This window comes from Pelophylax lessonae (genome assembly GCF_965119305.1).
Source record: "Pelophylax lessonae genome assembly, chromosome: 9".
In the NCBI taxonomy this organism is placed as follows: domain Eukaryota; kingdom Metazoa; phylum Chordata; class Amphibia; order Anura; family Ranidae; genus Pelophylax; species Pelophylax lessonae.
The window spans coordinates 255115510-255138655 of record NC_138776.1 but is presented as its reverse complement, the minus strand read 5'-3'; the positions used below and the strand labels follow the sequence as shown (position 1 = coordinate 255138655).

Genomic DNA, 23146 nt, shown 5'->3' with positions numbered 1-23146 from the left:
ATCTCTATTTATAAAACACAGACCTGACCAGAGAGGGGAAGAGGATTCTGGGAGGTCACATGACATCACTCTTATCTCTATGAATAAAACACAGAGCTGACCGGAGAGGTGAGGAGGATTCTGGGAGGTCACATGACATCGCTCTTATCTCTATGAATAAAACACAGAGCTGACCGGAGAGGTGAGGAGGATTCTGGGAGGCCACATGACATCACTTATCTCTATTAATAAAACACAGAGCTGACTGAAGAGGTGAGAAGTTGTATGGGGCAGGTAGCCATGTTTCCGTAACATGTATATTTCATTACATAGGATTATGGACCCTTGAAGAAGTCAGATGATCATGTGACATCAAGCAACTGTCCATGTGTGTCCAAAAGATGGACCAGGAGTCCCACCATGGAGCTTCCACCTCCCTCCCTGACCTCTAAAAAGAGTAACAAAAAGAGGATTCTAGAAGTCACTCAGAAGATCATTGATCTGCTGACAGGAGAGGTGAGCGGTGCCGGGAATTCTGGGACATTATCCAGTAACAGACAAGGGATGTGTCTGGATGGTGACTGTATCATTGTGTGTGTCAGGTTCCTATAAGGTGTCAGGATGTCACTGTCTATTTCTCCATGGAGGAGTGGGAGTATATAGAAGGACACAAGGATCTCTACAAGGACGTCATGATGGAGAACCGGCCAACCCTCACATCTCTAGGTACGATTTGGTTAGGGTGTAATGGATTTTGAAGGCAACACCTTTATAATACATGTACAGTATATGGTGATGAAAGAACCAAAAACTGATGGGACATGTAAAGTTGGAGGAATGCTAATACATTTTTATATCAACAGGTTCAGGTAAAGATGACCAAGCCAAACCTACGTCCAATTATATTGCAAAGAAACCCATTGAATGTGAGAAACATATATTGCACCCGGTCAACTCTAACTCTGCAGATTGTTCTATGACAACAGTTACTCGTACGGAAGAGGAAATTATGTCAAGTGAGAAACATCTGCTGCACTTTAGTTCTTCTACACAATCCAGTCACACAGGTCTCATACTGACTCCTATTAAGGACGAGCTCCTCTCATTGGAAAAAGGAGAATGCCCCCCACATCCCAACACTTCTACACCCCTACATCTGACACAATGTCCTTCTACTCAGGTTAAGAAGGATCCCCCCTCACCTAGAGAACATTCCCCCGACCCTTATGTCTCCACACATATACATCAGACTCAGTCTGCTGAGGTGAAGGACGAACCCCTCTCACATGGAGGAGCTTCTGAAACATCTACTCCCACCCATCATATTAAGGAAGAACACCTTTCAGGAGATGAAGAAGATTTCACAGTCACCACTTTTATTGTAGAAGATACGCAGGGCACATCTCCTGATAACAAAGACTTTGGGGAATTCGATCCAAGTCTTCAGACCAAAAGGAACGGAGTCATCTGTTCTTTGTGCGGGAAGTCCTTTCGCTACAAAGTAGAGCTTCTGGCCCATCATCGAGTCCACACGGGAGAGAAGCCGTTTCAGTGCTCTGACTGTGGGAAGTGTTTTTCCTCCAAGTCCAACCTCATCACCCACCGCCGGAGCCACACCGGGGAAAGACCTTACTCCTGTGACGAGTGCGGGAAATGCTTTATCAGCAGCTCCAACCTCATCATCCACAGGAGGATTCACACAGGGCAGAAGCCGTACTCCTGTTCAGTGTGCGGGAAGACCTTCAACAACAGTTCCTACCTCAGCCGACACGAGAGAGCTCACAGCAAGGAGACCGAATACTCTTGTTCAGTGTGCGGGAAGTGCTTCAAGTACGGGACGTCTTTTGAGAAACACAAAAGGAGCCACGGGGAAAATAAGCCATTCTCCTGCCCCGAATGCGGCAAGTGTTTTTCCCGAAGCTCTATTCTCGCCGTACACCAAAGGACTCACACAGGGGAAAGGCCTTTCACATGCCATGTTTGTGGAAAAGGCTTTGTTGTCCGGTCACACCTCGTTGTCCATGAGCGAATCCACTCAGGAGAGAAGCCCTACTCTTGCTCGACCTGCGAGAAGTCTTTCGTCAGCTCCTCGGAGCTACGGATACACCAGAAATATCACATGGAGGAGAAGCCGTTTTCCTGCCCCATCTGTGGCAAAGGCTTCGTTTGCAATTCGGCTCTCATCCGGCACGAGAGGGTTCACACAAGGGAGACTCCATTTTCCTGCTCTGTGTGTGGAAGGAGTTACAGGAATAAGTCTGACTTTCTCAAACATTCGAGGACTCATGGGGATACCATCATGTTACAGTGAACATGAAAAACTTCTGTAGAAGATGAATCCTTCACCAATGTTGGTAAACCACTAGAAGGAAAGCCCCTTTCCTTGAGCCTAACTTCACCAACCTCGTTGGTAAACCTCTTAAAAGAAAGTCCCCCCCCCCATTTCTTAAGTCTAACTTCACCGACATTGGAAACTACTCCAAGGAAAGAAGGAAAGCCCCCCCATCCTTGAGTCTAACTTCACCGACGTTGGTAAACATCTCCAAGAAAAGCTCTTGTTCCTTGAGTCTAGTCTAACTTCACCAACGTTGGTAAACCACTTAGACTCAAGGAACGGGGGCTATCTTTTAAGTGGTTTTCCAACGTTGGTGAAGTTAGACTAGACTCAAGAAACAGGGGCTTTTCTTGGAGTGGTTTACCAATGTCGGTGAAGTTAGACTCAAGGAACGGGGGCTTTCTTTTAACTTCACAGACGTTGGAAACTACTCTAAGGAAAGCCCCCCCATCATTTCTTGAGTCTAACTGCACCAGCATTGGTAAACCACTCAGAGAAAAGCCCCTGTTCTTTGAGTCTAGTCTAACTTCACCAACGATGGTAAGCCACTTAGACTCAAGGAACGGGGGCTATCTTTTAAGTGGTTTTCCAACGTTGGTGAAGTTAGAATAGACTCAAGGAACAAGGGCTTTTCTTGGAGTGGTTTACCAATGTCGGTGAAGTTAGACTCAAGAAACAGGATCTTTCTTTTAACTTCACCGATGTTGGAAACTACTCGAAGTAAAGCCCCCCCCTCATTCCTTGAGTCTAACTGCACCAGCATTGGTAAACCACTCAGAGAAAAGCCCCTGTTCCTTGAGTCTAACTTCACCAACGGTGGTAAACCACTTAAAAGAAAGCCCCCGTTCCTTGAGTCTAACTTCACCAATGTTGGTAAACCACTCGGAAAAAAAACCCCTTGTGCTTTGAGTCCAACTTCGCCAACGTTGGTAAACCACTCAGGGGGAAAGCCTCCCCATTCCTTGAGTCTTACAAAAGTTCAGACTTTTCAAGTGAACCTAGAAGATGACCACTTCCACCATGCAGGGAGGCTCAACAGATAGTATTAGCCTAGTTTACAGCAAACTGATGTTGGTTGGTGGAATCACAAGTTCTTCTTTAGTCCCTCAGGAACTATAGTGGTGAAATAATCCCTTATGGAACACCTTCTCCCCCCATTTTCCAAAAAAAATCATAGACACTGAACCCTTTACTCTGGCCTCTGCTGAAGTCCGTTCAAAACCTCAGTTTTGTCAAATGAAAGCCTGATTTGCAGCACTGTCCTACGTTATACTGCAGCGGTAGTGTTAACTTTGGTGTTGCACGTTGACAGCGATGCAGGGTATGCAGTGTGCCCTGAGACAGAGCTGATGAGGAAGCTCCTCTCACAGATTACTAACTTTAAAAGTTTTTGGCAAAGGTCATATTAATATCTGCAGGACAGAGGCGGGTACGTATCTGAACAAGTGCTTGCTAGACAGCTTGTGGTGAGAAGGGGCTACAAGCATCAAAAAGCCCTCCAACCAAATCCATGTATAGCAACAGTAAAGTCTTTTTAGAGTCTCATTCCATCCCATATGCAAAAACAGGAGGAATTATTCCTCCTTCAAAGGAAGTGGGTGGAGCCTCACAAATCATTCCTTTGCCTTCTTATCTTTCATCCGTGCTGTGTATAGAAAACACGGCTACTATGGAGTAGGGCTTGGCACACAATGAGGCAATAAACCCATACAGGTTATGGTGAGAAAACTAAAGGAATTCCAACGCAATCAGTGCATGATATGCTATTCCCATAGCCCTAAAATAGGATGTGTCTCTGGCTAATGAGGCATAAAGGACTTATTTGTATGGCCCCGCACACTGTCCCAAAAAATAAGTAATCTTATTTTTTGATATGTGATGGATTGGGATCTGTTCTAACAATGCTTGCTAAATTCTTGTAGGGTTATAAAGCTCAGCAAATTCAAAATTGCATGGCCCTGAGACCGGTAGGTGTGGCTACCGATCATGCAGCACTGTGACGATGTCATGGGGAAGGCACCCTACTGCCTCCTGATCATCAGTAGTTTACCATGAGCGGTCAGTAAAAGTTTGGTGACTGTTCGGTGGGCTCCGATTTAGTGCCCCCCGCAAACAACACAGCAACACATTTATGTGGCATATGGATGTTAAAGTCCACCTCCATGACTAAGCCCCATAGGTGAGGCGAAACGCGTCGGAGGGCATAGCCTGGACCAGGCTGGGCTGAAGCTGCTTCTACTATTGGGACTGTTGGGTCCTAAAGGTGTGCAGCACTCTGGGGTCGTTTATTTCCTTTATATTACCTACTGAGCTACCACATATATGCGTTAGGCTGTCGTAAAGGGGTTAAAGTTCAGTGCATGAACTTCTAGATAAAGAAGGGGATATCACATGGATATAATGGGAGGTGATGTAAGTTTTGCTGGTGGTGTTTATAGCGAATGGCTCCCCTTTAGAAAAATGTTGGTAGAAGGTATCTTGTATGGCAAGTAGTAAAGCAAGTTATTTTGTTGGACTCTAATTGGCGTATGTCTTCTATTCCGGAAAGAAGCGATCAAAATGTAATAAAAGCTATAAAAACATACTCAGTGTCTGGTGTCCTTATTCATCATTGATTCAAATCTGCATTTAAATGTTCTCCATGCTCCCTTTTTAGGAGTTGGCCCCTCACTTCCTGTCTAAGTAACCGGAACAGGAAGTAAGTGACTGGTCTCTCAGAAAGTAAGGAGAAGTCTCCCCTATGGGGGACACAGTAATCAAAATTGAATAGATGTTTTACCCTCCCCCGCTTTAATAAAAATACACTATATTACCAAAAGTATTGGGATGCCGGCCTTTACACACACATGAACGTTAGCCACTTCCCGCAAACTGACGTACCTTGGCTTGAAGAAGTGGTTGTATGGGGGTGATATGCAGTTGTAGGCATCAACCCGGCACCGTTTTCAGAGTCAGCGGTCAGCTTGCTGGAGATAGCAACCTATGTGACTCAGCAACTGCTCGGTCGTTATCCCAGTGAGCGAGAGGGGACGTCCCCCCCCCCCTCCTGCCACCGGGAGACCCGAGCAACCAGCCGGCACGTCCGCCTGCTGGTTAGAGTCCCGAACAAAGCTGGATTTGGCTTCCATCGAGTCTCCGATCATGTAACATGGAAGCAACATCACTGTCAGGGAATTGGCAGATGGAGAGCCAGTAATACTAATGGGCGCATCCCTGTACGCCCTGGCCTGAGAACAGCGTGCAGGCGTACGCAGCGGCACGAATTGGCGTACGCAATGCGTAACAGACACAGCCACTTGCTGGCCTATAAAAGGCTGCTGTGGGATCCTTCTCATTGCTGGATTATCATCCGCTTCCCTGTGTTCCTGAATTCTTCTGTTGGAATTCCTGTTGTGACCCGGCTTGCTCCTGACTCTGCTTGATCTTCTCCTCCTGGCTTTGACACTCTGGCTTGCTCCACCAACCTCGCTACTGCTGATCTACAGCGTATGACCCGGCTTGCTTCATGGATTCCTCTCCATTATCTGTCAGTCCTCCTGTGCATGACCCCGGCTTACACTACAGATTTCTCTACCTTCTCCTGCCTAAAGACCTCGGCCAGTTCCTGTTTCTTATACCAACCATACCCTTTACTTTTTGTGTTTGACCCTCTGCCTGGATTTGCCACTGCACAAGGTTGCCTAGCTCCTCTGAGGCTCTCTAGAGACTCTCATCTTGCTGTGCTTCCAGCACTCTCCTGGTGTCCACCGGCTCTACTCTTCTGCATCCTCTTGGCAACCTGTGCTACTTTGGGCGCTACACCTTCTGTACCCCCTTCAGGGGTGTGCCGCACTTAGCCACAAGGGGAGCCCTCTCAGCATCTTGGCCTTGGATCAGGTACCTGACAGTCACTTCCAGTTTACTCGGCTGCTAATGGTGCCAATTTAATTCAAACATGCCAATTTAATTCAAACATGCCGATTTTGGCGTTTTTATTACTTTGAAGTGCAGCGGAGGGGGTTTGGGGTCTTTTAGACCCCCGATCCCTCCAAAAAGAGTACCTGTCACTGCCTATTACTGTCACAAGGGATGTGTACATTCCTTGTGACAGTAATAAAAGTGATCATATATTTTTTTTTTTAAACTGTATTAAAAATAAAAAAATAAAATAAATAGGAAAAATTTTTTTTTTTTTTAAAAGGCCCCCGTTCTTGTGAGCTCGCACACCAAAGAAAACACATACGTAAGTTGCACACGCAAATGTAAACGGTGTTCAAATCATACATGTGAGGTATCACCGCTATGGTTAGAGTGGGAGCAATAATTCTACAAAAAGATCTCCTCTGTAACTCTAAACTGGTAACCGGTAAACATTTTAAAAAGCGTCGCCTATGGAGATTTTTAAGTATCGTAGTTTGTCGCCATTCCACGAGTGTGCGCAATTTTAAACCGTAACATGTCAGGTATTTATTTACTATACGTGACATTGTCAACTTATGTAGAGAGATTTTTTTCATCTCTGTGTATCGTATGAGGCTGTTCCCTTCACTAGAACAAAGGGGCCAAGCCCAACCCCTGAAAAACAACCCCACACAAAAATCCCCCCTCAACCAAATGATTTGGACCAATGCACAAAGCAAGGTCCATAAAGACATGGATGAGCGATTTTGGGGTTCAGGAACTTGACTGACCTCAACCCGATAGAACACCTTTGGGATGAATAAGAGCAGAGACTGCAATCCAGGCCTTCTTGTCCAACATCAGTGCCTGACCTCACAAATGAGCTTCTGGAGGAGTGGTCAAACATTCCCATAGACACACTCCTAAACCTTGTGGACAGCCTTCCCAGAAGAGTTGAAGCTGTTATAACTGCAAAGGGTGGGCCAACTCAATATTGAACCCTACGGACTAATGCCCCGTACCCACGCAACGATTATCGGCCGACCGATCGTCCGACTTTTGTCCAGAGTGGTGTTTTGTTGGTTGGAATGTGCCTAGACTGCACACGAATTTTCTCGGCCAACAAAAATCTACTTCAGAAGTGATGTCATGTATAAACAAAGAAAAGACAACGCCTATGGTAGGACGAAACGTGTCAGTCACGCCAGCCCCTATGCAGACACGCCTACAGCCGCGGCCAACTTTTGCTACTACATGCCTGTATCAAGCAGATAACATGTGAGTGTTTTACCTTTATTTTATGCAATAAATTTGTACGTACTTCACCATGTGAGCCCCCATTTATTTTTGGAGGAACATCAATGTTTATCACTTGGAGTTTACGAAGTTCACAAAGTCCATTGTCCTGTTTGAACATTCTGAGGAGGATTGGAGGCTGATTCGGAGTGGACCCTTCCTTGATGATCGTTTTACACCTCATGCTCGGTAGACGTTCCTTAACAGGGGGTCTACATTTCTGGTAAGGAGAAAACCTTATTCATGCACGTGGTGATCGTCAGGAGTGTATCTGCACGAATGGTGTTGGAATCTATGTGTATATTTCTCTACACCTGAGTATCAGCCTTAGACAGACTTTTTTGGATTTTGTTTATTTCCTTCAGTTTTTAGGATATTTTTTCTATGTGGCGCTGTACTTGAACACAAGTGATGTCATGTGCTGGTTTACTTTCCGTGTGTTTTTTCTTCTCTGAGCATGCCCAGTCTTGCTCATCAGATTTTTGTCTGCCGAAATCTGTACTGACTGACGGAAAACCGGCCGTTGTGTTCACGGCCAACAAAAATTTTATAGCCTGCACACCAGATTTTTTTCGGCCGAAAAGTCTGAGTCGGTTGTCGGAAGGATCATACTAACAAGCCGAAAATCGGCCGATCGGACGTTGGCCCAAAATTCACGGCCAATTATCGACGCGTGTGTACGGGGCTTTAGACTGGGATGCCATTAAAGTTCATGTGCGTGTAAAGGCAGGCGTCCCAATACTTTTGGTAATATAGTGTATATTCTTAATGATGTGTCCCTGCTGGGGAGCCTTTTCTTGAAGCTTTAGTCTTGCACATTTGTGGAGGCGCCTCTCCTGGACTAAAATTGCTTACTTTGATTTCGCTTCTCACAATGTGCATTAGAAGCTCCAGCAAGTCAGATAGAGCCCGTCTCATCTCCTAGCTGGAGGATGTCCAGCAGTATCTAGCTCTTTCCTACCCAGCCTGACTGTCTCTAGCCTGCCTCTTTTATTTATGGAAGCCCAGCATCACATGTGGGTGTTACCTAGGGCATTCTGCACCCAAACGCTCGCTCCTCCGAGTTTCTATCCACCCGTCAAAGCATTTTCACATTTGCGTACCTCCTCAAAAGACCAATAATCAGCATCTGCATCAATTCTGGTACTTCACTTATGTCCAAGATCTTGGGTGGTAGGTCTTTGAATCCATCTCTACCAGGAAACTCACAACCAAAGAGGCGGTCTCCCGGGGGGGGGGGGGGGAGTGACAACACGAAACCCCGAATCCCACAATAAAAGAGGGGTCACATAACATTTTAGGTAAAGTAGGATGTACTGTATGTTCTTGTGACATGTTCCCTTTAGAAGCCTAAGACAAAAGGGTCTATTAATAAAACATTAATTGGACAAATGTCACAAGCATTTACCCAAGTTGCATGAATTTTCCCTGATACTATGACTTCCTATGATGGTCGGCTCCCTCTAGTAATTAGTCCTACTTTTCTGAAATACCTCAATCAGAAAATTCTCCGCATTTTGGCTGCTAGATGGAGCCAACAATCATAAGAAGTCATAGCAGAAGAATACAGGAAAGTCTGGGCGAAAAAGCTTGTAACATTCATCCAAGGAATGTTATAAAAGTCACCCCCATAGAGATATATGTATGTAAAACTACAAAGAATTAAAAACAACACCTTGTTCATTTCATATCTTTTTTTTTTTTTTTTTTATTAATATTAAAATTAGTATCGACACCATATGGTCGACTCTTAAACTGCATTTAGCCAAGTGTGCGAAAGTAGCAAAAGATAATTCACTATTAAAAAATATCAGTAAGAACAAAGAAAGATTTAAAAATACTTTTCACTTTCTTTCTCGGCAGCACAATGTTATTTCTATATTATATGGTTGCCTTTTAGGTGTTTTATTTAAAAGGACAACACCACCAAAAAAAAAAAACTTTTTAAATTCTGCCTGGTTGTTGGCAAGTTCAAGCTTATTCTGGCTTCAAATAACCTCTCACGGACTTTAGTGTTGAGATATCCCAATCAGAGTTCCCTTTTATCCTGCCTAAAGGCTAAAGCCTCGTACACACGCGTCAAAAATTGGCAGGGAATTTTCGTCCGACAACCGATCTGCTGATTTTCGGCTTGTTAGTATGATGCTTCCGACAACCAAGTCCGATCTTACCGTAAAATCCTTTTCTCTTAGCTCATTGACAGACGTAGTCCTCTTTGATTCTCATCAATAGGGTTATGCTGCCTCCGCAGGAGTAGGACTAGGCAGAAAGAAAAACGTTCTGGCTCCACCCTAGGGGCAGTCCCAGAGGGTATATCCTCCCTCTCTCTGCTACAGGATGTCAGTTATGTCACAAAGCAGTGTCAGAGAATTTAACCCAACCCAACTCCAAAACAGATGGGCGGGTACTACGTCTGTCAATGAGTTAAGAGAAAAGGATTTTACGGTAAGATCTTACAAAAATCCAATTTTCTCTGTCGCTCATTGACAGACGTAGTCCTCTTTGATTCTCATCAATAGGGACGTCCCAAAGCAGTGCCACAAATGAGGGGTGGGATTGACAGAAATCAAAATCCAATCTAGAAGGCCAAACCGGTGCCAACTAGAAGTTTAAAGGCTCATCATAAACAAAGAATGAGACTCAAATAAAATTCCAACGGAAAAAAACCCTCGAGGTAGACCACTGGTCTCCTCAAATTGCGGCCTGCAAAACCTTGCAGCCAAACGAGGCATCGGACGATGCCATTACATCAACTTTATAATGTTTTGTAAAGGTATGCACCGACGACCAGGTAGCCGCCTTGCACACCTGGACCACTGACGCCTGATGGCGAAAGGCCCATGACGCACTAAGCGCCCAAGTGAAATGCGCCTTAACAGGGAACGGGGGCTCCCGACCCTTAATAGAATAAGCCTGTGCCACCGTCTGTCTGATCCATTTGGAAATAGTCGTGGCAGATGCAGGCAACCCCCTTTTTGGGCCCATCCGGGACCACAAAAAGTGAATCCGTCTTGCGAAACGAGTCTGTCGTTTTCAAGTATACCCTGATTGCCCGAACCACATCCAAGGAGTGCAAAGCAAACTCCCGATGATGGCTGGGCTTAGGACACAGAGAAGGCCAGTTCTGACACCCTGCGTGCAGAAGTGATAGCCACCAAGAAGGCCACCTTCTGGGATAACGTAGGTAAAGGAATCTCCCTAATATCTTCAAAGGGAGGCTTCTGAAGAACCGACAATACTAGATTAAGATCCCAGGGTGGTAACGGCGCGCGCACTGGCGGAGCCAGATGTCGCACCCCCTGGATGAAATTCCGCACTAAGGAATGAGTAGCCAAAGGTTTCTGAAAGAAGATAGCTAATGCTGAAACCTGACCCTTGATAGTGCTCAAGGCCAGTTTCTGCTCAACCCCTTGTTGCAGAAAAGCTAATATTCGATTAACCGAATAGGAACATGGGTGGAACCCCAGGGGTTCACACCATGCAATGTAGGACTTCCATGTGCGATGATAAATCTTTCTGGAAGTCGCTTTCCTTGCTTTAACTAGATTAGGAATAACTGAAGCTGACAATCCCTTGTCCTTCAGCACCTGGGTCTCAATAGCCAGGCCGTTAAAGCCAGCGATCGTAAAGCAGGATGGAAGATCGGTCCCTGAGACAGTAGGTCTTCCCTGAGAGGAAGTCGCCACGGGACGTCCGCCACCAGTCTGACCAAGTCGGCGTACCAGGCTCGACGAGGCCAGTCCGGAGCTACCAGGATTACTGGAATTCCTTCCCCCTCTATTCTGCGAAGAAGTCTTGGCAGTAACCTGAGAGGAGGGAAGGCATACATTAGCTGGTATTGTCCCCACGGGGCGACCAGTGCGTCTGCAGTCTCTGCTAGAGGATCGCGGGAGCGAGCCACAAATCTCCGCACTTTCCTGTTGAATCGAGATGCCAACAGATCCACATCCGGGGTGCCCCAACGTAGGCACAACTGGTGGAAAACTTCTGGATGGAGGGACCATTCCCCCTGATCCAGAGTCTGACGGCTGAGATAATCTGCCTGCCAATTCTCCACCCCCGGAATGAACACCGCAGAGATAGCTGGAACAAACCGTTCCGCCCAGCGAAGGATGCAAGCCACTTCCCTGGCCGCCCGGACACTCTTGGTGCCCCCCTGGTGATTGACATAAGCCACGGCCGTGGCGTTGTCCGACTGGATCCGAACCGGGCTGCCCTGGAGCTGCTCGGTCCAGAGAATCAGACAAAGTTTGATCGCTCTTAGTTCCAATACATTTATCGGTAACCTGGATTCTTCCAGGGACCGAAGTCCCTGGGCGGATAATCGACCGAGAATTCCTCCCCATCCGGATAGACTGGCATCCGTGGTCACAATCATCCAATATATTGGCAGAAATGACTTCCCCTGGCTGAGCATCGGAGATCGAAGCCACCAGACCAGAGACTCCCTGGTCTGTTCGCTCAATCGGATCCGATAGTCCAGGGATTCCGGATTCCGATTCCATTTGAGAAGAATCTCTTCCTGAAGAATTTGGGTATGGGACTGGGCAAATGAGACTGCTTCGAAGGAAGCCACCATCAACCCCAGAACCCTCATGCAAGTCCGAAGAGACGGCCAGCTGTTGGATAGTAACAACTGAATTGCTGATTGAATCTTCCGGAGTTTCCCTACCGGAAGGAATACTCTTGCCCTGGATGTGTCTAGAATTAGACCCAGATATTCGAGCCTCCTGGTGGGGACCAGAAATGACTTTTGCCGGTTCACCAACCACCCGAATTCCTGTAAAGAGATCATAGTAATCTCTAGGTTTTGTAACAGGGTCTGCGGAGACTCTGCATGAAGCAGAAGATCGTCTAGGTAACCTAGAATCGATATGCCTCGTTGACGCGGTAGTGCCAACATTGGGGCCAACACCTTCGTGAAGACCCGAGGAGCCGTGGCGAGACCGAAAGGTAACGCCGCAAACTGATAATGGTTCTCTTCTACGGAGAAACGTAGAAACCGCTGATGTCCTGCGTAAATGGGAATGTGAAGATAGGCATCCTTGATGTCTATGGACGCTAGGAAATCCCCTTGATGCAGGGAGGCCGCTACTGTGCGAATGGACTCCATCCTGAATTTTCTTATGTTGACAAAAGAATTGAGTGCCCTTAAGTCCAGAATTGGACGCACCTTGCCCTCTTTCCTGGGTATTGTAAATAGGTTTGAATAAAACCCTTGAAAGCGTTCTGCCCAAGGAACATGGGCCACAACTCCTTGTTGTAGTAAATCCGTGACTGCTCTCCGCAGATCTTCTAAACGATCCGGGGATAGTTGGATATTGGAAGGGAAGAATCGCGCCGGTGGAAGAGATCGAAGCTCGATCTTGTACCCTGACCTTATGACTAGACTGAAAAAAACTGACATCCTGTAGCAGAGAGAGGGAGGATATACCCTCTGGGACTGCCCCTAGGGTGGAGCCAGAACGTTTTTCTTTCTGCCTAGTCCTACTCCTGCGGAGGCAGCATAACCCTATTGATGAGAATCAAAGAGGACTACGTCTGTCAATGAGCGACAGAGAAAATCTGATGTGCAGACTATAAAATTTTTGTTGGCCGTCAACACAACGGCCGATTTTTGTGCAGTCAGTACAGATTTTGACAGGGAAAAATCTGATGAGCAAGTCTGGGCATGCTCAGTGACGAAAGAACACAAAGAAAGCAACCCAACACATGAAATCACTTCTGAAGTAGAATTTATTTGGGCGAGAAAATTTGTGTGCAGTCTAGGCACATTCCAACCAACAAAACATAACTCTGGACAAAAGACGGACGATCGGTCGGCCGATAATCGTTGCGTGTGTACGGGGCTTTAGTCCATCCTTTTGGACCATGTTACAACCATGACTTGGCAAGTTCAAACTTATTCTGGCTCCAAATAACCTCTCATTAACTTCAGTGTTGAGATATCCCAATCAGAATTCCCTTTTATTCTGATTAAAGGCTAAGTCCACCTTTTGGGCCATGTTACAACCATGACTTGGCAAGTTCAAACTTATTATGGCTCCAAATAACCTCTCATGGACTCAGTGTTGAGATATCCCATGGACTTCAGAGTTGAGATATCCCAATCAGCCTTTAAGCAGAATAAAAGGGAATTCTGGTGGGGATTTCTCAACACTGAAGTCCATGAGAGGTTATTTGGAGCCAGAATAAGTTTGAACTTGCCAAGTCATGGTTGTAACATGGTGCAAAAGGTGGACTTAGCCTTAAAGCAGAATAAAGGGGGATTCTAAGTCCACCTTTTGAACCATGTTACAACCAACCATGACCTGACAAGTTCAAACTTATTCTGGCTCCAAATAACCTCTCATCGACTTCAGTGTTGAGATATCCCAATCAGAATTCCCTTTTATCCTGCCTAAAGGCTAAGTCCATTCTTTTGGACCATGTTACAACCATGACCTGACAAGTTCAAACATATTCTGGCTCCAAATAACCTCTCATGGACTTCAGTGTTTAGATATCCCCATCAAAATTCCCTTTTATTCTGCTTAAAGGCTAAGTTCACCTTTTGGACCATGTTACAACCATGACTTGTCAAGTTCAAACTTATTCTGGCTCCAAATAACCTCTCATGGACTTCAGTGTTGAGCTATCCCAATCAAAATTCCATTTAGGCTAAGTCTACCTTTTGGACCATGCTACAACCATATTTAGGGTGTAACTTGCCGCATCATAGCATACATGACCCCAAAAAACAAACTGCACTTGAACCCTTACCAGAACTGTAGGGTGCTTCTTGTCCCTCATTCTGTTATTTTTTTCCTTTTAAATGAATGCAGCTGTGCGTGGTTCTTGGATGGATATACTGCAATTCTCATCTTGCCCGCATTCTCCACCATTTGATGACACAAGCATCCCTGCCCCTTTGTGCATGTGCCCTTTGATTGAGCAGAAGCGACAACTTTCTTTTGGGTTTGGCTCAAACTTGAGCTCATCTCTATTTAAAATGTGGCTCTCAATATCCCCTCAGCCCATTCTTAAGAAAGACTTACATCCCTGTGTCTATGGAGGACGGCTGGTTGCAGTAGTGTGGTGACGTAACACTTAGTTGTAGTTCAGCCGTCCTCCCTTCTCTCCCATAACTGAAGGTCTATCCTTTGGTCTGGACCATAGCCTCAAGTACATTTATTAAATGTTTACAAAAAGTGGACATAGCCTTTAATTGCCTTAGCTATTACAATGCCAGATGATGGTGTCACACTGTGCCAGTGGACCTGTTACTATTTAAGTTAAACAGTTCAGAAGTTCATACATAAAATATTAGGGTGAATACATAAAATATTTTCTAAAACACCAAATTAACCGTTCTGAGAATTGTAAGAATAGCTGCAGCAATCCTTAAAAACTTGCAAAAAATACTTTCACTTTGTAACATTTACGTTATCCAGTGTACACAGGGGTACATTCCCCCTAAGTCCGTAATAAATCTAAATTAATATTCAGTGTACATTTAAAAAAAAAAGGAGCCAATATTCGCAAATTGGTGCCAAACTCCTAGGTACTCTTCAAATTTTGCATTGCCGTAACGCACCAATCTGAGTGGGTCCTCGGGGGCATATCCCCATAGAACATATATATATATAAAATACAACCCTGAGGGGAGGACCCTTTTTCTATTCACAGCTATCTTCCTGCCCAGTAATTCCAGGCGAGGATGATGAAGTCGGCCTGGCCCCATTCTGATTTACAGGGAGCAATGGACTTTACAAGACAAAGGCAAGCACACCTTGACAGGCCTCAAGTTTTGTACGGATGTAGAGACTTTTATCCTATGGTATTTGCAAATATTAAAAATATCTCTTCTATATAAAGTAAATAAAAAACTTCAAGAAACAAATAAAAAAAATATAAAATAATGGACAATATCTTACAGTAGTGAGCATCAAACCAGTCAGGTCAAGTTGAGGCATTTCCTATACCTGGCAAGCTGGCTCAGAGGTTATAACATTAAGAACACTTCAGAGTTTTGGACCGGGTTTGTGGTTGACTGACTGAAAGTAGAAAAAGGCTGACAGAGCTCAGACCTCTTTGGGCACTAGTCTGTATATAAGTATTAAGGCATAAGTGCTACATTTACAATGGTTTCTGATTGGTGCCCTTCTCCTGGTACTCGAAGAAACTGTTTTGCACTGAGGACTTGCTGCAAATGAGGTCATGACCAACGAGGCTTGAATACATGTTTTCTCTTCTATAAACATTTGAGCAAAAGTTTTTTTTTAAAAAAGCAACAAGTCTTGATCACTACAAAAAAAAAAAACAATACTGGATCTCAAAGAGTTTGTCTAAACATTGTGGTTAACCAGTCAACCCAAGGATCACCTCATATATGGCCACAAGTACTGTACATTTTTGAAAAGTCAAAAATGAGGTTCTCTAAAGGTTTGATGGTCTCGTTCTTTGGGATAAAACCACAATTCTCAAAGTAGAGCCAAGATGACTTTGTGTTGCAACATACCACTGGAGACATTGTGAACCCCTTGTATGAAAGTCAACCATTAGCTCAGATGCTGCATAGCCAAATTTCCTAAAGAATTACAGCTGAAACCTTTTTTGAGACCTTTTCTCCATTTAGTTGAATAATATGTACTTCCAAGTTGGCTTCAAGACTGGATTGACTAGTTCCTGAATGCTACATAAAGCTCTCCACCTTGGATGTCCAGTGGAAAGACATACTGGAGCCCTTCAAGGCATGTATTTAATAGAAAGGCACTGGGGAAGACCCTGGATATGTTGGAAGGATTGCACCCCGCCCTTTGGCATAGGACCATTTTGCAACCCTTGAAGTAGGTTTTGAATTCATGGCTGGGTATAGGAAAGTCTGTGTCCTAGCTGAATAGGAGCTACACTTCCACTTTTTCTGCTTTCGATAAAATACCCAGCTTGTGCGTTCTCATATGCTTATTTAAACACCAGTTATTTTTAAAATTCTTCCCGCAATGAGCACACTCAAATTTTTGCCGCGAATGGGTCCTTGCGTGTATCGTCAGCTGAGTGGGACTGCAAAAACTCTTTCCGCACTCCGAACAAGTAAACCGTTTGCCTACTGTGTGGCTCTTCTGGTGTCTCTGACAGTTTGACTTGTCCCGGAAAGTTTTTGGGCACTGAGGACAGCGAAATTCTCGTTCCCCAGTGTGCAATGTTTGGTGAATGAGGAAATGAGACTTGACCCTGAAGCTTTTCCCGCATTCCAGACACTTAAAAGGACGCTCGCCGGTGTGAATTTTATGGTGGCGGATCATATTGGATTTGACAGAGAAGGTCTTGTCGCATTCTGAGCACTTATAGGGCCTCTCACCTGTGTGAATTCTACAGTGCTTTTCGAAATTCGACTTCTCATTAAACCCGCGGCCGCAGTCCAAACACAAGTAGCGCTTTTTGCTAATGTGCCGCTCCTGATGTGCAGATAAGAGCGCCTCGCTAGCAAACCGCCGACCGCAGTCGCCGCATAAAAAGGGCTTCTCTTTTGGGTGATTTTTCTGATGCATTTTGAGATCATCTTCGGTTTTGAAGCCTTTACTGCATTTCGAACACAGAAATCCTTTTTCACCCAGGTGCTGCTTCTGATGTGCAGCTAGCAGTGTCTCACTTGTGAAACGCCGACCACAATCAGGGCAAAAAAACAAGTTTAATTCAGGGTGATTTCGCTGATGTGTTTCAAGCTCCAGCTCTGTTCTGAAGCCTCTGCTGCACTTCGCACATGAAAAGAGTTTATTGCTGAGGTGCCTTCCCTGATGCTTGGCCAAGCGTTTCTCGGAGGCGAAACAACGCCCGCAATCGATGCATGAGAACTTCTTTTCTGGGTGACTTTTTTCATGTGTTTCAAGTTCAACTTCTGATTTGAATGCTATGTTACACTTTTCACATGAAAATAAGTTCTCATCCAAGTGCCTTTTCTGATGCATGGCCAGGTGTTCCTCAAGGGCGAAACGACGTTCACAAATGCCACATACAAGCTCCTTTATTGAGTGACTTTTTTGATGGGTTTCAAGCTCCAGTGGAGTTTTGAAACCCATGCCACAATGCAAACACGACAAATGTTTTTCGTCAAGGTGACTATTCTGATGTGCAGCTAGCAGTGCCTCACTGGTGAAACATTTGCCACAATCACCGCATGAAAACGGACTCTCTTTATGGTGATGTTTTTGGTGCTTTAAGAGACTTTCCTCTGTTTTGTAAATTTTCTCACATTCTGGGCACTGAAATTGCTTGGTGTGTACGTCTGGGCCTTTTTGTTTGTCCAAATCTTTGGCATTTTCTGGGCGCTCTTCAGGAGTTTTTGGCATGTGCCTTCTAATGTGCCTTTTACAGGCAGAGTTATCGCTAAATCTCCTTTCACAGATTGTGCATGAAAATGGTTTTTCTCCTGAGTGAATCCGTAGGTGGATAGAAAGATGGGTTTTATTTATAAAGCATTTGCCACAATCGGGACAAGACAACAGTTTGTGGCCTGTGTGGAAACGGCGATGGCGATCAAAACTGACGCGGTTAATAAAATGCTTGCCACAATCAGGGCAAGAAAGCGGCGTGATTCGGTGGAATTTATAGTGTGAGATCAAAACGCTTTCTGTCTGAAACTTTTTGTGGCACTTGTGGCACGAAAACCCGTGCTCTGCTGTGTGCTGTTTTTGATGAGAACGGAGGTGACTGTTTTGCCGAAAACCTTTCCCGCAGTAAGAGCACAAAAAGTTTTTCACTCCTGCGTGAATCTCTAGATGTTTGGTATAGTTTGATGAGTGGATAAATGTCTTCCCACACTCAGCGCATACATAAGGTCGTTCATTTTTATGGATTTTTCGGTGAAGCCGGAGATGAGTGCTGTTATAGAAGCTTTTATTGCACTCAGAGCAGGAATACGGCTTCTCATCGGAATGGAATACTTTATGCGCTGCAAGCCGGGTCTTACTGGCAAAGCTCTTGCCACATTCAAGACAAGAGAAAGGCCTCTCTCCTGTGTGAGATCGGTAATGCACCACCAGATGTGCATTGAATAAAAACAGCTTCCCGCAATCTGGACATTTGTGCTTTCTTTCTCTCTTCCGCTTTCTCTTCCTTTTTCGGGTGTCCGGCTTGGAACGGTTTTTGTATTTGCAATCTTTTCTTGGGTTATCCAGAGATGAGCCAACCTGAGCAGATCCATAATTTGCCTTGGTATTTTTCTGTGTTTTTACATTTGTTTCTTCTGAATTAGAAATCGTATTTGTATCATTCATAGGGGGAGTTGGTGTACCACCGCGGCAAACTCCCGTTGGCTCATTATTAGATGAGTTGGTCTCAGTGTTGTTTGACCCTATGGTGCTGTTACCACCCACAGGTGTGGAATTTTTAATTTCTTCCTTTTTCATTGAATCAGAGTTGGAGACTCTATTTGCATCTTTTAAAGGACAAGGAAGACTATCATGCATACAGGTTGTTGGGTCACTCAATGCAAAGTTGGCTTCGGTTTGGATTGACATTATGGCACCTTGACCAACCGCCGACTCAGCATTCTTCATTGTATTCAATTCTGTTGGTTTGGAAATGGGCACATTATTTGGGTCCTTTAAAGAAGCAGGAAGTGTATTGCCCCTGCAAGCTCCTGTTGGGTCATGCACAGCTGGGTCAATGTTGGTTTGGTGTGAAGTTATAGTACCATGATCATGTGCAGATGGGGGATTTCTAATTTGTTCCCCTTTTGTCTCAGAGTTGGAAACATTATTTATGTAATTTGAAGGAGGAGAAAATGGATTGTCCCTGTAGCTTGTACCTGGCCTGTTCCAAGCAGAGTCAGCTTTAGATTGGTTTAAAGTGATGTTGCCATGGATCATCACAGATTTGGAGTTCTTTTTTGTTTCTTCACAATTGGTGATCTTATTAGTGTCCTTTACCAGAGCAATGTGTGAATCTGTCCTATCAGATGTTGTTGGGTTATCCACTGCAGAGTCAAATTTGCTTTGGTTTGACGTTATGGCATTGTGCTCAACCACAGGCTTGGAGTTCTTAATTGTATTCTTTTTTGTTTCTTCATTATTGGAGACATTATTTGAGTCCTTAAAAAGAGCAATGAGTGAAGTTATCCTTTGAGACGTTGTTGGGTTATTCACAGCAGAGTCAACTTTGCTTTGGTTTGAAGTTATGGCATTGTGAATAACCACAGGCATGGAGATTTTAATTTTATTCTTGTTTGTTTCTTCGTGATTGGAGACATTATTTGTGTCCTTTAAAACAGCAACTTGCGAATCTACCCTACGAGATGTTGTTGGGTTTTCCACAGGAGAACTAACTTTGTTTTGGATGGAAGTTATGAGCACAGGCTTGGAGATCCTAATTTTATTCTTTGATGTTTCTTCATAATTGAAGACATTATTTGTGTCATTTAAAAGAGCAATGTGTGAATCTATCCTATGAGATGTTATTGAGTTATCCACAGCAGAATCAACTTTGCTTTGGTTTGAAGTTCTGGTATTGTAACCAACCACAGACTTGGAGTTCTTGTTTTTATTCTTTTTTGTTGCTTTATAATTGGAGACATTATTTATGTCTTTTAAAAGAGCAATGCGTGAATCTACCCTACGAGATGTTGTTGGGTTATCTACAGCAGAGCCAACTTTGCTTTGTTTTGAAGTTCTGGTATTGTAACTAACCACAGACTTGGAGTTCTTAGTTGTATTCTTTTTCGTTTCTTCATAATTGGAAACATTATTTGTGTGCTTTGAAAGAGTACTTTGTGACTCTACCCTACGAGAAGTTGTTGGGTTATCCACAGCAGATTCAACTTTGCTTTCGATGGAAGTTATGGCACTGGGACTAACCACAGACCTGGAGCTCCTAGTTTTATTCTTTTTTGTTTCTTCATAATTTGAAACATTATTTGTATCCTTTAAAAGAGCACTTTGTGAATCTATCCTAGGAGATGTTGTTGGGTTATCCACAGCAGATTCAACTTTGCTTTGGATGGAAGTTGTGGCACTGTAGCCAGTCACAGACTTGGAGATCTTAATTTTAATCTTATTTCTTTCTTCATAATTGAAGACATTATTTGTGTCCTTTAAAAGAGCAACGTGTGAATCTATTCTATGAGATGTTGTTGGGTTATCCTCAGTAGAGCCAACTTTGCTTTGGTTTGATGTTCTGGTATTGTAACCAACCACTGACTTGGAGTTTTCAGTTTTATTCTTTTTTGTTTCTTCATATTTGGAAACGTTTTTTGTGTCCTTTAAAAGAGCAATGTGTGACTCTACCCTACGAGATGATGTTGGGCTATCCACAGTAGATTTAGCTTTGCTTTGGTTTGAAGTTATGGCATTGTGACCAAACACAGACTCGGAATTCTGAAATTTATATTTTACTGTTTCTTTATAATTATAGACTTTATTTATGTCCTCTAAAAGAACAAAGGGTGAAAATATCCTATGAGATGCTGTTTTATCCACAGAAAAGTCAACTGTGGTTTGGTTTGAAGTTATGGCATTGTGAACAACCACAGACCTGGAGGTCTTAATTTTATTTATTGTCTCAAAATTAGAGACATTATCTGTACCCTTTGAAGGAGCTGGGAGTGCATTATCATGGCAATATGTTGTTGGGTTATTTAAAGCAGAGTCTGATTTGGTTTGGCTTGACATAATGGTGCTGTGATCGACCACAGTTGTAGAGTTTTTCATTTTTTTTGGTGCTTTGGCATTGGCCTTGTTAATAGTGCTCTTTAAGGCCGCAAGCAGTGTATCAAGCTTGCAAGTTGGTGTTGGGTTATTCGAAGTTGGGTTAGTTTCAGTATGACTTGTAGTGATGGGACTGGGACTCGTCACACCATTTGAGTCCTCAATTTTTCTCTTGCTTGTTGCTCGCAAATCTGAGATGTTATTTGTGTCCTTTAAAGAAGCAGGGAGTGTATTGTCCTTGCAAACTGCTATTGGGTTTTCCACAATGGAGTCAACCTCAGTTTGGTTCGAAGTCATGGCACCATGACTAACCACAGGTGTGGGAGTTATAATTTTTTCCCTACTTGCAGTGTCTGAGTCAGAAACTTTATTTGTGTCACTTAAAGGAGGAGAAAGTGTATTGTCCCCACAGGTTGTTGCTTGCTTATTCAAAGCAGAATCAGCTTCGGTTCGCTTTGATGTCATGGCATTGTAAGTAATTCTCTTTTTTGTTGCTTGGAAATATGACACGTTACTTGTGTCCTTTAAAGAAACAGGGTGCGTATCATCCCTGCAAGCTAATGTTGGGTTTTCCACAAATGAGTCAACCTCAGTTTGGTTCGAAGTTATGGCACCATGACCAACCACAGATGTGGGATTTTTAACTTTTTCCATGTTTGCAGTGTCAGAGACTTTATTTGTGTCACTTAAAGGAGGAGAAAGTATATTGTCCTTGCAGGTTGTTGCTTGCTTATTCGAAACAGAATCAGCTTTGGGTCGGTGTGTGTCACTTAAAAGAAGAGAATGTGTATTGTCTTTGCAGGTTGTTGCTTGCTTACTCAAAGTAGAATCAGCTTTGGGTCGGTGTGTGTCACTTAAAAGAAGAAAATGTGTATTGTCTTTGCAGGTTGTTGCTTGCTTACTCAAAGTAGAATCAGCTTTGGGTCGGTGTGTGTCACTTAAAAGAAGAGAATGTGTATTGTCTTTGCAGGTTGTTGCTTGCTTACTCAAAGTAGAATCAGCTTTAGTTTGGTTTGACGTAAAGGCGCTGTAAGCAATTCTCTTTTTAGTTAGTTGGAAATATGAGACGTCATTTGTGACTTTTAAAGAAGCAGGGAGTGTTTTGTCCTTGCAAGCTGCTGTTGGGTTTTCCACAACTGAGTTAACCTCAGTTTGGTTCGAAGTCATGGTACCATGACCAACCACAGGTGTGGGATTTTGAACTTTTTCCATGTTTGCAGGGTCCGAGTCAGACACTTTATTTGTGTCACTTAAAGGAGGAGAAAGTGTATTGTCTTTGTAGGCTGGTGCTTGCTTATTCAAAGCAGAATCAGCTTTGGTTGGATTTGAAGTGATGGTACTGAAGTTAATTCTCTTTTCTGTTGCTTCAAAATTTGAGACGTTTTTTATGTCCTTTAAAGAAGCAGGGAGTTTATTGTTCCTGCAAGCTGCTGTTGGGTTTTCCACAATTGAGTCAACTTCAGTTTGGTTCGAAGTTTTGACACCATGACCAACCACAGGTGTGGGATTTTTAATTTTTTCCATGTTTGAAGTGTCCGAGTCAGACACTTTATCTGTGTCACTTAAAGGAGGAGAAAGTGTATTGTCTTTGCAGGCTGGTTCTTGCTTATTCAAAGCAGAATCAGCTTTGGTTGGATTTGAAGTGATGGTACTGAAGGTAATTCTCTTTTCTGTTGCTTCAAAATTTGAGACGTTTTTTGTGTCCTTTAAAGAAGCAGGGAATGTATTGTTCCTGCAAGCTGCTGTTGGGTTTTCCACAATTGAGTCAACTTCAGTTTGGTTCGAAGTTTTGGCACCATGACCAACCACAGGTGTGGGATTTTGAATTTTTTCCATGTTTGCAGTGTCCGAGTCAGACACTTTATTTGTGTCACTTAAAGGAGGAGAAAGTGTATTGTCTTTGTAGGCTGTTGCTTGCTTATTCAAAGCAGAATCAGCTTTGATTGGGTTTGAAGTTAAGGCACTGTAAGCAAGG

The 23146-nt window shown here is 43.8% G+C and overlaps 2 protein-coding genes across 2 annotated transcripts in view; one reads left to right on the top strand and one right to left on the bottom strand.

Moving 5' to 3' along the window:
• The window catches only part of LOC309562665 (gastrula zinc finger protein XlCGF48.2-like), a 3680-nt gene extending 1328 nt beyond the window's left edge, over positions 1-2352 (top strand). Inside the window, exons 3-5 of the mRNA XM_082266942.1 lie at positions 313-495; positions 582-705; positions 843-2352. Of these exons, the coding sequence (XP_082123068.1) occupies positions 313-495; positions 582-705; positions 843-2290 (1755 nt within the window). The 3' untranslated portion in view covers positions 2291-2352. The remainder of the gene's footprint in view (positions 1-312; positions 496-581; positions 706-842) is intronic.
• LOC309564383 (uncharacterized protein) overlaps positions 1-23138 on the bottom strand; it is a 110038-nt gene extending 86900 nt beyond the window's left edge. Inside the window, exon 1 of the mRNA XM_082269010.1 lies at positions 16379-23138. Coding sequence (XP_082125136.1) covers positions 16379-23007 — 6629 coding nt within the window. The 5' untranslated portion in view covers positions 23008-23138. The remainder of the gene's footprint in view (positions 1-16378) is intronic.
• Positions 23139-23146: the final 8 nt, after the last annotated feature.